Here is a 17280-nt window from a genome sequence, read left to right as displayed (position 1 = left end):
ACATCTTTTGCACGGGAAAAACGTGCCCGCCACTTGCTAGCTACTGGCTAGGTCATACGCACCTTGTCAGTGATCTGTTTCATTTAAGATGTATAGACCCAAAATCACACAGCCCAGAGAAAAAAGAAAGCAATCATTTTATTCACTTGACACATGCTGTCTTGAGTTCAATTTGTAACAGTAGTTAATCACTCACAAACAAAAGAATACAGTTTTAAAAAAGAACTTATTTGTTCCTCGCAGCAGAGGATTAAGACATGGGTATACTGGGTAACTGGTACAAAATACATGCTCCATGCAAACAGTTGTATTTCTGTTGCACATTTTTTGGTAAACTTTACCACTTTAACTTTCACTGTCTTTGTACCTCAAAGGCAAGAATTATTACATAGAAAGGTCTGTTTCCTTTCTCAGCCATCTTTTGAAATGACTGGATAGTAGTTGTTTATTTGAGGGCATTTTTTTTTTTCTGACAGCATTGCATCCAGCTAGGACGGATGTTTTCCACCTACCCACGTGTCAGAATCACAATTACCAATCACAAACTCCGTGTTGCTGGTAACAACTGCAGAGTTCCCCCTGGTTCACCTGACAGGAGGAGCTCCTCCTTTACTGTTGTGAGGTTACAGGTGTTAACAGGCAAACAGCACAGAAATGACCCTGGCCACCCGCAAGGACACAGTTTAGTTGTGCCCTGTGGAACAACTGCCACCGGTCTCTCCCCAGCACCTGCTACATACCCCGTGCCACTTTCCCCTCCTCCCCAGCACCGAACTGCAGCAGGTTAGGCGGTGTTTGTTCTTCCACCATGCCACCTTTCCATGCAGGCAATTGCTGAAGGCGTATGATGTTGTCCATGGCGGGGGGGGGGGGCAGATGCCACGTCAATCTCCACACTGAAACAAGACCTACTGCAGAAATCCTCCGTCAGCATTTTGACGGATCTTCAGCTTTTCTATGTCACGTATACCTATTACATGTACGCGCAGCGGATACATAATGTGTACAAGGCAGTCGACACGTAATGTTTGCAATCCCCATGCACTCTGGGGACTAAGCCCATGTACAAATCTGACTTTTAAGGCGCTGTTACCAAAATTACAGGCTGCGTTTTGGGGGAAAAGCCACGGCCTCTCACCTCCTGCTCCCCCACCATCCTCCGAGGGCCACCTCCCACCGCCATTATCCCCCCGCGAAGGGGAAGAGCCCCGCAGAGCGGCTGCGCCACAGCGCTGGGCCCGGCCCGGCCCCGCCGGGCCTAACAGCGCCGGAGCAGCGCTCCCGGCCTAGGCCGCAGGGGGCGGTCCGGGCCCGCCGCCTCTCGTTCGGGCGCAGGCGCCACCGTGAGCCCGCGGCGGAGGGCTGCCCGCGCGGGCACGGCGGTTCCATGCGCTGCCAGGTAGGTGTAGCATGCCGGTGCCCCTGGGGAGGGGGCCCGGCTGGAGGCGTAGGCGGGTGCCGGGGAGGGCGACGGGGCTCCCTCAGCCGCTCTCCTCGGCGGGCAGAGGCGCCGGGCGAGGCCTGGACGGCGGGAGCGAGACACGGATCCGCGCTGACTTACCGCCCCCCCCCCGCCCTTTCCCTGCCCTCCTTCTGACAGCCGGGGCAGGAGGGTCGCGACAGAGCTTGTCGGCATTAAAAAAAGCCAGGGAAGGCTCTTCCTCAGGCTGGTTTGGTTTCGGTTGTTTGTTTTCGTGTATTCGGAGAAGTTAACGTGCAGTAGCGGGGTTGCTTTTTTTTTTCAGTAGGCCCCGCTCCCCTGATGGGCGTTTGTTCCCCGAGCAGGTCTCGGTGCTGTATTTCGCCAGGAGCGCGGAGCTGGCCGGGCTGCGCTGCGAGAGCCTCTCGGTGCCTCGGCAGATCACCTCTCTGCAGCTCTGGGAGGAGATCGTCAAGCTTCACCCAAGGTATTCGGGAAAGTTACTGCTGAGGTGCACAAAATTCAACGTCGTAGGTGGTTTTTTTTGGTAAACAAAAATTCAGCGCGTGGAGTTGAGCTGGAACACGTATCAGTACTTTGATACCGTAAAAAGTGACATTACATTACCTTGTTCTTGTAACCTGCAGCAAGCATTTTGTGTTTTAGCCAGTTGGAAATGATGTAGCTTTATGTATACACAAGGAAAGACTAGGTCCAGTAGATGTACCCAAAAGTTGAGCCTGAGGGGTAATTTAAGACATGTGGCCCGTTGTCCAGGAGGGACACAGTGCAGTAACTCCGCTGCGCATGGAAACTGAGCTGTGTTATTAACCTGTGGAGAAGGTGAGATGTCTCAAGGAGGGATCAAGCACAGCTGGGGCAATAAATAAGAAATTCATCATAACGTGCAGATGTTTTCGATCATTTATCTTTAATTGTACTGTTAGCCGTTGGTCTGAGCTTATGGCACACTCTGGAAGGCAGGTCAGGAAGGGAACTGAAGCCCTGCCGCAGTCTTCCAGCTACTCAGCCTTTGCATAGGAAATAGGCTAAGCTACTTTCAACCTCCTCTGCTTTGAAAAAAACCCGCAAACACTGTTGGTTGTATTTCACTGGGAGTTTGGTCCTGAGAGAGTGCTAGATGTGCGCTGTAAGAACCCCTGCAGCACTGGTGCTTTTTGGGGGTGTCAGCAGAAATTCCCCCTTAGGTTAAGGCTGAGGGAAGGTGCTCAGTCCTGTCAAGAACGGGTCTGATAGGCAAAAGGTGCAACACCATTTTGGAGGGGGGAGTAAAAAAATAAGGTATAACAGAGGTTGAGGTCCTCAGGATTTAGTGCTGAATGCACTGGAATTTTCATAACTTTGGACTTAGGTGTCAAAGTCTTCCTTTAGACACCACCCTTCCTTATTAGATCTGCTCTCAAAGGCTCTGAAAAAAATTAACTATTTAGCAATGGCATCTGTTTCCAAATGAGAAGCTCTACCCAAATGTTAGGCCAGGGGCCTTTTCCTCACAGAGAATTGAGACTAAGTGTGTTTTGGGGAGGAGGGAGTAGTGAATGAGTGCATTTTACTTTGCAGCCTATTACTCAGTGTCAGAAGCAGCAGCAGCACCTTTGGTTAGTTTGCCATAGTTTGTCAACTTCATCCTTTTATGAGTGATGACTTGGGGCAGTACATTTTGCATGTGCAGTTACTTCACATTGGCCTTCTTGGAAAATGCTTCTGCTCCTAGTTTTTCTGGAAAAACTCAACATAATTGTAGGGCATTGACCACAGACTTATATTCACATTGCTAATGGATATTCAAACTGCAGCTTGAGTGTACTTGACAATGCTCTTCTGTTCCACCCATTTTCCCCAATGAATTAACTTGCAAGTGACATTAATTAGGGCCCATCCTTCTAATGGGCACTTCAGTTTCATAGCTGCGCTCAGTTCCTCAGTGGCTTGCTTTACTTTCATACAGTCCCTCCCTTCAGTCTGCCCTCTGAGTCAGTGCTACTGGGTTTTGCTCAGCCTGTGCCTTGCCTACTTTTGTCTTTCTGGCTGGTAGGATTTTACTTGTACCCTTTAGGCATGCCTACTTGTTTCTAGGCAATACAGGTCTCCACTGTCTGTGCCAGATTTTGTAGTCTCAAACAGTAACAGTTATCACACCCGTACCTTCTAAAGTAAAATGTTGGCATTCTTTTTCTGGTGTCTTACTGATGCTGTCCTCATACTCACTGTGTGATTGCACTTAGTCATGAAAGCGACTCCCTGCCTCATGGTATCCAGAGCTGTGGACTGTCATAGCAAAATCTCACAGATGTGAAATCAAAAAATATATGCCAGAAAATGCACCATATCTGCGCTCCTTATCAATAGCAAATTTCAGACCTGTAAGTACAAAAGACCCAAAGCCTTATGAACTGCGAGGTTACACAACAGGAGCAACTCTTTGACCACTGAATCTTAGTGAGATCTCACAAACAGCATTCCCGCAATGTTTCTTGCTGTGTGAGAAAATTGCTTCAGTCCAGCCAGACTGAATCAGTGGAACATTTCCTTCTAATCCCAAATTGGATGGTTGCTACCTCTAGAGTTACCTACTTCTTTGTTAGAAGCTGCTGAATTGGGTCTCGTATACATTGGTTCATTGTGATACCGGCCTATGATACATCCAATTCCTGACTTCTGAGTTTGTTTCTCCTTAGCCACCACAAGAAAATCCAAGAGTAGGAGGTGGGTATTTGTTGTATTTTTGAAAGTGTATTGGAAGCAGAGTTCTTAAGTCTCAGTGGTATTTACCTCAGCTGCCCTAGACTGTGCACCAGTTTGTTGTTTAATGAAATCTCATGGTTAAATGCGAACACTCTATTTAGAAGCCTATTTGTGCTCCTGCCAATCCCCCTCAGGCTCGCTACCATCCGAGATCAAGTGGTTTTTGCTGTTCGGCAGGAGTACGTGCTTCTTGGAGATCAGGTCCTGGTCCTGCAGCCCGGAGACGAGGTTGCCATCATCCCACCAATTAGTGGAGGCTGAATCTGCCCAGGTTTTGTTAGGTAGGTATCACTTCTTGCTTAGTTTCCTATGGAGTGTCATCCTGTGCTAACATAGTCATGGATTCTGTATAATGTTCCAATAATTTTTTTTTATTAGGTCCAGAGATGTGATTTCAATTCTGTCCCTCCACCCCGGTACTCTTTTGAGAGAGCGTAACTTGGGTTTCCTGCTGGAGAGAACCATTGTGCTGACCAGAGACTATAAGCTGGTGCACCAATAAATGACTAACACATATCCAGTAAATGGAAGAAAATTGCCAGAGAGGTCAGGCATTGTTTTGAATTTGGGTTTTAGGTCTTGTTATTCTTTCATAGTTGTTGGCTGCCAGTAGATACCCAGCTTGCTTAAGTAAGGTAATAATGAAAAACCTCCTGCCTTTTTAATAGAAAAGATGATACAGAGAAAGAATTGACTGCTGCTTAAAAAACACCTTGTTTATCGTTGTCAAAGGAACAGGTGTCCTTAGAATGGATTCATTTCTTTGCATGCTTTCAAGTGCCACTCCATATATTTACTGCAGCTTTTTCCCTTGCTGCTGCTCAAAATACTTCTTTTCCTCCTCATTTTTAGATGAACTGATGACTGGTTTCTCCTTAGAGAAATTAGAAGTGTCTCCTATGTCACTGAAACAGACCGATAGTGTGAGGTCCTGAATGTCCTGCAGAGCATATTAAACTTCAGGATTAGAACTGTAATCCATGTTTATCAGAAATCTCTATTTTAAACTGTGTTTGATTTCAGGATAAGATAGGGAGGAGGGGCTGACAATCTTACCACAGATTTACTAGCACAGTGGCCCGTGCTGTTAAACAGGGGCCTCAGACTACTTCTTGTTTCGTCCTACTGGACCAGACTTTCCTAACAGGAAGGAACCTATATGCATTAAAAACCAGTTCATTGCTTGATATTTGCAGTTAATATTCTCTCAGCAAGTTGGCTGAGAAGTGAATTTGCCATGGAGACTGGTCTCTTGGGGTAAGGAAGTAGATGGTGCATGTTTTCTGCATAAATTGGGGCATCAGCACTGGATAAAAAGCAGTTGGCCAATGCTAGTATCGCCAAAAACAACAGTCTGTTTGGTTTCAGCTTTTCTAGTGAGCTATGGATGAAAGCGAAGATGTGCCAAAAGATTTTATCAAGCTCAAGTCTGAAAAGCTCTGTGTGGATGAAGTGTCGGAGCTGGTCATTTCACCATACTGTGGGGCAGTGTCTCTGTTCATTGGTGAGTTTAGTATTTCTGAGCTGGATCTCTGGGTGTGTTAGTAGTCTAATAAATGGAACCTAGATTGTCCACACCCCAAACTCGTGCTTCTCAAATAAATAAATTCCTGGATTGAACCCAGGATGTTTAGAAAACACATTCTGAATTATTTAGAGCAAGACCATGGCAGCTCTTAAACAGTTGGACTGGGACAAAGGGGTGATAAGCTTCCCTGCTGGTGTTCAGCCCTTCCTAGGGCTGAACAGAACAGCAGCTCTGGAGTACAGTACTGCTTGGGAGCTATTCTCCCATCCCCTAGGACACAGCTGGTTCCAGGTGGGAAGTGGGATGTTGTGGCTATACCACATTCATATAGGTCCACACCTGTATGAAAGCTCCTGCAACTCAGATCTTGGTTGAAAGTAAACTACTGTTTTACCCATGGGCTGGTGAAGGTCAATGCTGATTGCTCTATCCTGTTGCTTAATCTACATGGTACAGATCTTGAACGCTCTTTGTGCTTAAACCTTAGTGCTACCAGGCTCCTAAGTACTGAGCACTTAAACATTGCATGGGCAAATGCAATAATAGCACCTTAGTAGCACAGAAGATGTCCCAGCCTTGGGCATTACAGACTGCAGACTTGTATAATGTGTAAACTAAATTCTTCCTTGTATATTAAAGATTCCTCTTGTTCAAAGAATCTCTTTACAGAGCCACACGACATGGGGGAGGTTGTTTATATTTGCACAGTGCTGACCTTGACCATAGCAGGAGATCCTGGGTTTTACTCAGAATTTATATATAATATATTATTATGTAGTGAACATATAATATACGTAATAAATATATATATATATTTACTCAGTGCTTTTGGTTGATAAATCATTTCTGGTTAGGTACTACAAGAAATAATTTTGAAGGGAAAAAAGTGATTCACTTAGAATACGAAGCATATACTTCAATGGCAGAGAACGAAATAAAGAAAATCTGCAGAGATGTTAGACAGAAGTGGCCATCAATCAAACATATTGCAGTGCATCATAGGCTTGGGTATGTATGGCCAGAATCCATCCTTCTGCAAGTGGAATATTAATCCTTGTCTGGTGCATGGCTGTGTTTATAGTTGCAGGACGTGCAGGAGTCTTTATAAACTGTAATGCAACAAAGCTGGCTGCAGGATCAAGCTCTTGCTGCGGAGCTAAGTTTCAGAAATTGTCTTTTCAAAAACGTGTGCATTGGTGGTGTTTGCTGGAGTCCACATTTAGCCTGCAGGATCCTTGATGCTGGTGTGGTGTTTTGAAAGTGGGGAGAAAGGATTGAGATTTTATTCCAGGGAGGGGGAGGCTGTTGGTTTGGTTTGTTGTTTTTTAAAGACATGAAGTTGGCAGCACTTTCTTTTTTCTTCTCTCTTCCATTGAGGTGCTGCAGAATGTTCTTACTGTCAAATTTAAGTCAAATTATGCCATAGGGAACCTGAAAACTTAGACTATGGGGAGGGGAGAGGCATGGTAATTGCCAGCCATGTTTGCCAGACAACTTTCTGTTGTACCTTGAGTCTTGGGTAAGCATTTTCTGTTGGGTTCAAAACATGGAATACTGGTGTCTCATATACTCTTGGGCCTTCACTGTTCATCAGATTTCTCACTGAAACTAGCAGGATTTGCAAAGTCTGTAGCAAATGCTTGTTTTCTTTTCTCTCAGCAGAAGGAACTTAGGAAGTGATTGCACAGGGTAGTATTAGCTCTGAGGGGTAGTTTCCTTAGATTTCCTCTATAGTCAGCAGAGGGAGTGATTCTCTTGAAGGCAGCTCAAAGCATTTAAGCTTAGATTTTTTTCTGTGAACTGTTTGCCAGAGGAGTCTTACTATAGAGGGAGGGTTGGGAGGCAGCTTTGGGGAATACTACCCTTGTGAGGAGCAAATCAAAACCTCTTGGTACTACTTCTAAATTTGGAAAACAACACACCAAACAGGAAAAACTTCATAATTTGAGATCAGAATTTGTCAAAAATTAAGTTTCGTTGCAAATCTGCATAGTTTGAGTCACTTAATTTCTTCTTTCACAAATTCTTGTGCAAACTGAGATGATTTCTTAGATTCTCATTCTTAGATCAGAACTGTCTGTTCCTAACTTGTTATTGTTCATTATTAAGCCAGCTTCCAATGAGTTTCCTATGCATTGTTGCAAGTTAGTAATTTCCCTGTCTTAATTCCATAGACTTTATTTTTAAAAAAGAAAGAATGGAAGAAAAAAGCCTATGTCTGGTGGGTTTATTCTAAAGCGTGGAATTCTCACATCTGGTACTGATTTTGGTTGTGGTTTTCTTTCTTTTAAGAAGTGTATAATCTCTTGGACATGTCTTGACACTTGCTCGGTATGAATCAGTCAGGGGAGCGTGTGGCCAGAATACTGGCGTGACATGGCCACAACTTTTGGGTGCTCTTGATGTTAAGCATTAGCTAAAACTGCTGTTGTTCCTTTTCTCTCCCTAGTGTGGTTCCAATAACTGAAGCAAGTGTAATTATTGCAGTCTCCTCTCCACACAGAGCAGAATCCCTTGAAGCTGTCATGTACTGCATCAATACCTTAAAAGCATCTGTCCCAATATGGAAAAAGGTATGTTTGGGGACAAATTTGATTTTTAGGCCTGTGTCAGGGTCTTAGACAGATGGGCTAAAGGCTGCTGCTGCTCTTACGAGAAGCAGCTGAAGCATTAACGGGCAGCAGTTGCTTCTGACAGGATGCCAGTGTCTAGCACTGGTGAGTTTCCTCTAATGCAGCCAGGCCCATCTGTCGCAGGTAGGGCATCTGGAAGGCCCTCCCTTGCTTGTACCATGCAATTCGTCTTCCTTTTAACGCCACCCTGGGGTCAAAGTGTAGGAGCCCGGAGCTCTCCTCTTTTGAGTAACAAAACTCAGTTCTGCACAGGCTTGTGGAAGAACTTTGAGTTAGCATTGCTTTGGACAGCATTGTAGTTTGTAAGTAAAAGTGGCGTTTCTTGTCTTTCTGTTTTCCCCTCTCCCCATGGCCTTGAGAAAGCACAGAGCATTAAGCAACAGCACACAATGAAGGGATGAGCAGAGGTCCCAAAGCTAGTATGGGCACATAACAATGTGTGGAGAGACCAGCCCGGGTCTAGAAAGAGCGTCATTGCATAACCACAGTGTAGCATGCAAGTAATGAGCATTACCTTTGCCTTCTCTCCCAGGCATAACTTGGCGTGTGGTAACAGTGATGTTCTCTGCATTACTCCACTTTTCTCACACCTCTTCCAGGAGACTGGAGTTCTGTCGTCTCAGAAAGATTAATCAGGGGCTCAGAGCCCTGCTGAATTTGCTGCTTAGGACTGGACTGCTGCTGGGTAGTCCAGTCTGTTGAAGTTCTAATACTTACTGTATACTGTGTATTGCTGTCATTTTAATTTTTTTAATACTGATATTTTGTATACACTTAAATACTCTCCTAAAAATGATGGTAGAGTAGGTTAACATGGCAACATGTAAAAAGGGCTGTTTCAGACACAAGTGCTGTGTACTCTACAGCTTTAAATCATTTCTTCTAGATCTCTTTCTTGAATTGACTTCAGTATAGATGGGCTCTTCTAAATTTAATGGGGTTCAGCATCTGTCCACATGTAAGTCAGTATGTTCTAAGGGTGCTGCCCTCTTTTCTGTTTGCCAGCCAAGTGCTGTGTAGTCCTGTTGTGATCAGTAAATAATAGCAGGATGGCTGTTGAGTTGTTTGGCCTGGCTTGTGGCTGTATGTAGCAGACTCCCACAATATTTCCTATTCTTTGTTTATATTTGCAGGAGATTTATGAGGACGAATATTCTTGGAAAGAAAACAAGGAATGCTTTTGGGCAAATTCGGAAAAATAACTGTACTCTTTTAAAAATAAAGTGTTACTGTTCCTAATGAGCATATTGGTTTAGCTTTGCGTTGTTTTTACAGAGAATCTATATGTTTTTAAGCAGTTGTAATAGACATTTCAATCTGAATTAGGACTGAATTAAATGAATGAGTAATAACTAGGGGTTTTAAGTGTTGTTGACTCTCCTTTGAAATCACCTCTTTGTGCATTTTAACATGGAGTCAATTTTTAAACCAATCTTCCCTAAAATTCTTGGTTGCAAGGTGTTTAGTCTTCTGTGATATGTACTGCTTTAATGCCTTTACATCGGTAGTCTGTGTTCACTGTCTGCATGGGAGGTCACAACAGGAAAATGGGATTCTTTTTAATCTTAAAAATTAAGTCCTGAATAGTTTAATTTTATATGACTGTAGAATCAGTTTCCAAGCTTTATGCTATTTTGACATTCTTGTAACATGAAAGCTACTTGAAGTAGATTAAACATTTTGGTACAGACAGAGAAGAAAATATAAACTACACCCCAGAGTTACTAACTTTTTAGTAGTGGTTACATGCCAGTAGCTCTGTCTCACAGAAACATTTTCACAGTGCAGCTGATATTACAAGTCCATTGCATTAAAAAAATATGGACAGACCTTGATTCAAAGTTAGATTTAATACTCTACCAACAACAAACTTGCATTAGCAGTAACATGCACACCTGTAACTACTTAATGATGTTTAGATATGATTAATTTTGAACGAGCTTTTGTGGCTGTGGAATTGTACAGTGCTGCAGAAAAAAAGAAGCCAGCTATTATTACAAATAGACAACTGTAAGTTTAATTAGTTTTAGTAGTTTCACTTTAGACATGTTAGGATTCAAAGTCATTGAAATGGATTAGTTTTTCGAAGCAAAGTGAGTCTGTTGAACTTTGCAGTTTATATATGCATTTATATTCACATTTATGATTTTAATATCTCTTTGTTACTGTTTTGAAACCTAGTTAAAAAAGACTGACATAGTATGCCTATGCTTCCACTGGAAACAATGGGCTACTCATCTGAGTAAGATTATTTTTTTATATTGTTGTACTGTGCCATGATAGTGTTCAGATGCTAACAGTTCAAAGTATCATTGTGTATGGCATTCTTACTAATGCTGATAGGCAGTTTTATCTAGTCATCAATTATCGGTGTAGACAAGATAGATACAAAGGAAGGGAAATGAGGTAAAGAAAAGTAAAATTATTTGATCAAGTTTATATATCATTACATCACACAACACTTAAGCCTCAGCTGTATGACCCGTTTTGTTGTATCTGCAGTAAAAATCTGCCAACGGCTGCTAGCTGCACAAAATAAAATGAGAAAAATAGGAGATGATCTTTTTTCCCCCAGTGATCTCAATCAGTTTTAGTACTTAGTGATGGTTACTGTATGTGGATTCAGTAAACCCCAATGAAACACACAACTTCAGGAAGAAGTATGGTTAAACTGCGCTTGTTAACTTACTGATGTGCTTTCCTCAATGGAAGTGAGCAAGTCCTTCCTCAGCAGGGCAACAGCTGCTCCTTGCATGCTTACAGGTACGCAGCCTCCAAGCCATGTGGGCCTTATTATCTAGGCAGAGGTGAGCAAGTTCAAGGCTGAATTTTCCTTTGCTTTGGAGGTCAGAGAGAAGCCCTCTGCTATTTGAATGTCCTTTTTACCAGGAGTTGTACAGAATCCTGAGTACAGATCACTTCTGTCAAGTAATTATTTTGTTTTTAGAAAAGAAACACACAAACTTTCCGATTTTTGGTGTTCATTTTTCCATGTTCATGTTTGCTGTTACCATGCAACTAATTAGTGTATTAATTTCACAAAAATAAATGGCTAGCTTGCCTTGTAGTGGATGGTTTATGAATGAAGTAAAACCTATGCAGTGCTTGCATACTGGTGCTGTGCTCTGATACAGAAAAACAGTGGTATTTAGAACAGTTAAATTGTACTTGGGGCCCTACGGTCAGGGGCAATTCCTGTGTTGCACTAGTGCCTCTCTAGTGCTGCAGTCTCCTGGAAGATGTCTCCAGGGTGACCTTAAGTGCACCTTCCCCATCAGCAATGCAGCTGGGAAGGAGGGTGCAGAAAAGAAGAGAAAGAATAATTGTGTACTTCCCCACAGTGACCAGGAACAATGAATGGAAGAGATGTTGTACTGAGTCACAGCTGAGTGTTACAATGTGTGTACGCTGCCATAGTCAAAACAATGAAATGTCATTTTGTGTCCCTAGCTGTGCATGAGGCAAGTACTGCTTTGTTCTGGAACAATGATGTATCAGTCTTGTGTAACTTTGGGTTCTTCAGCTGGCATCTAAAAGCGAAATGGAAATGCCCCTAGGAGGGATGATGTGCATAATTAGAGGTAAAATGTATCTCACTGAAATTTAAGTCTATACTCTGAGCTTGGTGTTCCAGCTCCCTCTGTAGGGCTACCCTCTCTGCTAGGGCAATATTATCCTAAGAGGGCAAATTACTCTCTTCTAAGATAGCTGCCTAAGGCTATGTCTGGAGTGACCCAGAAGTGCTTCCAAATTTCCAGGCCAGGGGATGAATCCCAGCTGTGTCTGACTGTGTGTCAGGGAAGGATGTGGCTGCACATGTCCCGGTTTCCACATATGCAGGACTAGGCTGCTGGATGAGGACTGCCTTGTGTTCTGGTGAGGTCCGTGAGTGGGATGATAGGTGGCTGCAGATCAATATACAATGCAGTCCTAGCTTTCTGGGATGAGTCCAGCTGTTTCTCTGCCTTGGCTACAGGGGAGGGTAATCCCACTCCTCTGTGGCTCTTGCAGCTGTGTCACAGCATGCTGCAGAGGTGGTGGCTCCAGGTGCAGACAGATGTTCCCGGGACCAGATGCTGCAGACCAGAGGGTCATCATGCAATTCTTGTAGAGATCTGCCAGATGAGGGGTGTTTGTGGAAGGGAAGTGCATGTCTTCAGAGTGAGAATTGTCGTTCTGAAAATACGTCTTGTTCTTGGCTGGCAACATTCGAATAGCCTGATCCATCCCTTTGCCTGGCAGAACATCCATATACGAGCATTGCTTGATTTTAAGAGTTTTCTTTCCTGATTTTGATCTTTCATTTTGCTTTGTTCTCAAGAGCAGCTCAGCCTGATGCGTACTATGAAAAAAGTAACTGATGGATTGTCTTGAAATAAAAGGGGTGGGGGACGGGACTGTGTTATAAGGAGCCTACCCAGGAGATGGCAGCCGAGAGACGGCTGTGCGGGAGGAGCGGCTCCCAGCCTGCCCAGGTGCTGGCTGTGCTGGGAAATACAGGCGCTAGCTTCGGCTGTCACTCATGAAAGTGCCACTGTCGTACTCAGGAATGGAGCCTTTAGCTTGCTTAGGTTTAAACTAGATTTTTGGCTTTTATCTCAGCTCACTTCTTCCATAGCTGTTCAAGGAATTTGTAGTTTTATAGACTAACGCGTTCCTTTGCTCCATCAAAAACATGAAAAGGAAAAAACTGCTAATTATTAACAAAGTGAAATTGTCTGTGAAAGCAGACAATGCTACCCCTTTCGCCACAAAAAGCTCTGAAAACTCAATCTTGAGCTCTTCCATTAAGTGTCCTGGGGAGGTACTTGAAGAAACAAGAGTTAAGAATAGGCTGATGACTATAAATCAGCAGTTTCTTTGAGTACCTTAGGCCTGCTTTTTAAGAACAAACCAACCATGTAATTTTATCTTACCAAGTGTTACAAAAATTAGCGTCCTGATGTATCTTTATAGCAGTTCTGTTTTAAAAGTTCCGTTTTGACTATTCTAACAGCAGGAGGCAAATACATTTTAAAAACTGCCAGCACACCAAAGCCTGTGATTGCATATGAATAATTGATCATAAATGAGGGCAGAAAGGTTGACTTAAAAGATAGCTAGAAAGATAGACTTTTCTGAGGCTGTGAAAGTTATGTACGCTTTATTACCTTTAAAGGCAGTTAGAAGGTGAGGCAATGAGTTCTAGATTTTGAGATGTGTTTTCATACCTTCATTTTCTTTAGTCTTTAATTTGCAAGCTTTTGTTGTACCTCAGTTTTGGATCTAAAGGGTAATACACACAAGTCAGTATATAAGGAATCTGGCTTTCAATTCTGCAGAACACTCAGACTTGGTGAAAGATGTGGAGTTTTGTGCCTTAAGATTAGGGTCATCGGGTTCTGTATTATGGAAGTGTGAAAATTGGTAGACTGAATGTTTTATGTACCACTGTTGAAAGTATGGAAGAGTTGAAAGTGGAAAAATAAAAAAGGAAGCTCTGTGAAAGTGGCTAGTTTTCAGGTGGTAGTTACTGTCATGACTGTCTCCCTATTGTCTTCCTATTCACAGCCAAGTTCATCCCTCTTCCTTTCCCACCGTGTTCCTGCTGAAATGTTGCATTTGGCTTTTCCAATGCATGGTGGGAAGTAACCAGAGCTGGTGTCAGGATGTGCTACTGCTGACCAGTTCTGTACATAGTATAAAGTGCAGGGCATGTGACTGCAAAAATACAGTGTAATTTTAGATGCCAGTGATTCTAACCCCATGTTTATAGGAAGGCTGACCATGGTAAGGTTTTAACACCAACTACTCAACCAAAGCTATTCAAATATAGATACTTTGCACTAATGTGAACTGACTTACACTGCAGTGTAGCTTACCGGTAGTGTTGTTGACTATAACCTACAAGACTTCAAGTGCAGCTTTTTTGTATATGTAGCAGAGTCATCCCCTTAGGGTTTTCACTGTGTGCTACTGGAGCAAAGACATACTTGGCCCCATTTTATGTAGTGCTTTTTCAGTAGCATTTCTTCGCTTTAAGGCTGTTTAGAAATAAATGAGTCTGTGTTCAGCAGTATTCTTGTTTTTATTGTAGTAACGCTGTTAGACCCTCAGGTACGCACCACAGTGATACAGTCCCTGCTCCCATAGAGGTTACATGCTAGCTTTCAGAAGTCAGTTTGATTATACACTCTCTTGTACATCACAAATCTATACATAGGCTCATATGAAACTAACTCGGATTCTGGACTCAATTCTAGTACCCCAAGAAGTCAGCAGCTAGATTTCAACGCCAGAATCAGGTATAACTTGAGTTTGCTGAATGTATTCCTGACTTTTCTTGCTGCAAGCATAAACAGAAGTACATGCTGAAGCTCAACATTTCAGAATATTACCTCACCTGTAATGTGCAGTTTTAAAAAAGTAAAACTAAGGAAAAAAACACAACCCCTTGCACATAATACAAAATATACATAATATTTCCAGCATTATTCGCGGCTGTGCCAACTTAAAAGTGCAATAGACTCACCCATTACAAAAACTGAATTAGCCATTTAAGTATTAATTGTACAAGAAAAATAAACTAGTAACTTGAAGTGGTTAGGATACAAAAACCTTACCCATTGCTATGCATTCCCTTTATTTTGGGAAAAAGTAGTATGTCCAGGCTGGGGGGAAAATCCCAGTGAAGACTAGTGAATTGAGTCATTGCTACCTGATCGATAAACTGTTAAATCCCCAAAGAAGTTGGATGTGAGATATTGACCTGTACCTCCCACCAAAGGTGGAAGAAGGAAATCTGGCTGAATGCCTGGATTTCCCTTGCAAGCAGCACCAGAAACGAAAGATGCTGCCGTCTGCTGCATTGTGAAATTTTCCCTCTGGCCTGGAGTGCATGACCCTGCTTATGTAGAGGCTTCCCACACAGGGGTGTAGGGTTTTGTTTTCTTCCTCACAAGTTTATACAAGAATTGAGGCAGACAAATTTTTATGTTTACTTTCAGAGCATTTGCCCTCAGGGTTTATAATTACAAGTCAGGAGCTTATTCTTTAGCTTTATGCAATTGTTAACTTTTTTTTTTTACTTTTTAAATAATTTTTTGGTTACAAACTCAGCTGATGGCAACAATCTTGTTTGACAATCAAGATCATAATCTGGATTGTTTTTCAGAATGTTAAAAAAACCCCACCCCAAAATGTAACATTTCATAGATACAAAATAAATCCAAAACACATATAAAACTACACCGAGCACAATCCAGCTGTCACTGCAAAGGAAGCTGTTACTTGCCAAAGAGATGGTTGGCTCCTGACTGATTACTGATTAAAAAAGATTGAGTAAAACTTTTAAATGTGTTCAAGCCTAGTTTTTGAAGAGTCCCTCCGAAAATAATCTGAAAGGTGCCTAAGCATAATTACAATCTAGTTTTGGGGGAAAGAAAACAGGACTTTGGGTTCTGAATCAGGCACATTTAAATGTTTTACTCTTCAAGTAAATCACCTCCCGTTGGAAACAATCTCACTTGCATGGCAGCATATGTAAGGACAACACACACACACCTTCTCTCACCACCGATTATAAACCTAACTGCCAGCCATGAGAGAGAAAGGCAGCCAAAAGGCCAATTCCCCTGACTGTTACCAGTCTTACAGCACACGGCCTTTTTAAGGCTGAGCTTTCAATAAAACCAGGCAGCATAACGGCATGTGATAAAACTTGAGGTGTATAACCAACACAAAGTCACCCAAGTGTTGTGCTCAGAGCTCCTTCCAGAGCACTACAGTACTTTACTGTATAAAACATAAGTTAACTTAATCAAGACATGAACATGTGGGACCAAATAAAATGTGGCAGGTAAGGAGATCATACTGAACTTTGGTCTCCCAGAGGGCACTGAGATGCTAAAGAAACAAGTGCAGTAAACAATTTACAGAGCTTAGATCTTCACTATCCTTTGTGCATACTTCCTCAGTCATCATCCCCTTTAGTTCACTTCATGCTCTTAGTCTTGCTAAATCTTTCAGTACAGAATTAAAGGCAAGATCTTGACTGTCTTCCCTATGTATGTCAAAAGCCAAACTGATGTTAGAGGGACTGTGAGCATAAAGCCCAGTGTAACAGTAGTGGTAGTGCTTCTCAAGATGAAATCTGAAAACCAATCATAACATTGCAGAGAGCATGCTGTAAGTGATTAAGAAATTCATATTTTCTTCTCAGAGAGAAAGTATGCAGAAGGCAGTTATACATACATTTGGCAATATTTCCCCAAAACAATGTACTGCAGTAATTTAGTTGTGACCTTAGTGCAAGGAATATGGTGAACTTCTGGAACAATTTGCCCATCCAGTTGTCCTGTAGCACCCAGACAGACATCTTCATATGCAGTTCCCACTTTATAGATTAGTTAAGACAAAGGTTTGCTGGTGCAAATTATTTCTCTAAAACAATAAGGATGGAGCTAGTCAATGAAAAAATGAGTTTTCTTCTCCCATTCTGGAAGCAGTATTCACCACACATTCATCATCAACTTAATAGAAAATGTCCTTTACACATATGGTACTTGTCAACTGAATTACGAACTGATGCTGTTCCACAATAATCTGAAATAAATTGCTCTGTTTCACTCTGCAGCGGATCAGGAGAAGGGTTGCTGGCACAATATGTTACTGTAAACTCCGGACCTGCCAGTTCTAAGGGCTAAGTTTGTTTGAAAGGCAAAAATTTACAAGAAAAGGCACTATAAATCATTTTTGAAAAAACCAAACTGTCCTGCAGTTACTCTTACAATAGAGTAGAATCTGTAAAATATTTTCATCTATAAAAAGACACTTTCATTAAAAATGTTTAAATGTTACTAAGCTTTAAGGCACTCCAGCTTGAAGAACCCACTGGATCACAACTACTGTTGGTGGCTCAGATCTCCTTTCTTTATCCACATAACTCATCATCT

The 17280-nt window shown here is 42.4% G+C and overlaps 2 protein-coding genes across 3 annotated transcripts; both read left to right on the top strand.

The window, feature by feature from the left end:
- The first annotated feature begins 1368 nt into the window (after positions 1-1368).
- On the top strand, positions 1369-4601 carry LOC104256999 (molybdopterin synthase sulfur carrier subunit-like). The gene is made up of 4 exons (XM_059833656.1): positions 1369-1399; positions 1786-1907; positions 4321-4467; positions 4565-4601. Exons 1-3 carry the CDS (start codon positions 1388-1390, stop codon positions 4445-4447), a joined length of 261 nt encoding a protein of 86 aa, XP_059689639.1. The 5' UTR covers positions 1369-1387; the 3' UTR covers positions 4448-4467; positions 4565-4601.
- A 91-nt stretch (positions 4602-4692) lies between these two features.
- LOC104252794 (molybdopterin synthase catalytic subunit) lies at positions 4693-9590 on the top strand. 2 transcript variants are annotated; one of them, XM_059833655.1, is made up of 5 exons: positions 4693-4732; positions 5555-5690; positions 6569-6722; positions 8164-8287; positions 9481-9590. In XM_059833655.1, the coding sequence occupies exons 2-5, from the start codon at positions 5570-5572 to the stop codon at positions 9547-9549; spliced, it is 468 nt and encodes a 155-aa protein (XP_059689638.1). In that variant the 5' UTR covers positions 4693-4732; positions 5555-5569; the 3' UTR covers positions 9550-9590. The 2 variants fall into 2 exon arrangements, with proteins under 2 accessions (XP_059689638.1, XP_009809925.1); XM_009811623.2 differs by lacking the exon at positions 4693-4732 and adding an exon at positions 5166-5443.
- The last annotated feature ends 7690 nt before the right edge of the window (positions 9591-17280 follow it).

The sequence above is a fragment of the Gavia stellata genome, chromosome Z, assembly GCF_030936135.1.
Source record: "Gavia stellata isolate bGavSte3 chromosome Z, bGavSte3.hap2, whole genome shotgun sequence".
Taxonomy (NCBI): Eukaryota; Metazoa; Chordata; class Aves; order Gaviiformes; family Gaviidae; genus Gavia; species Gavia stellata.
This window is presented reverse-complemented; position numbering and strand designations above follow the sequence as displayed.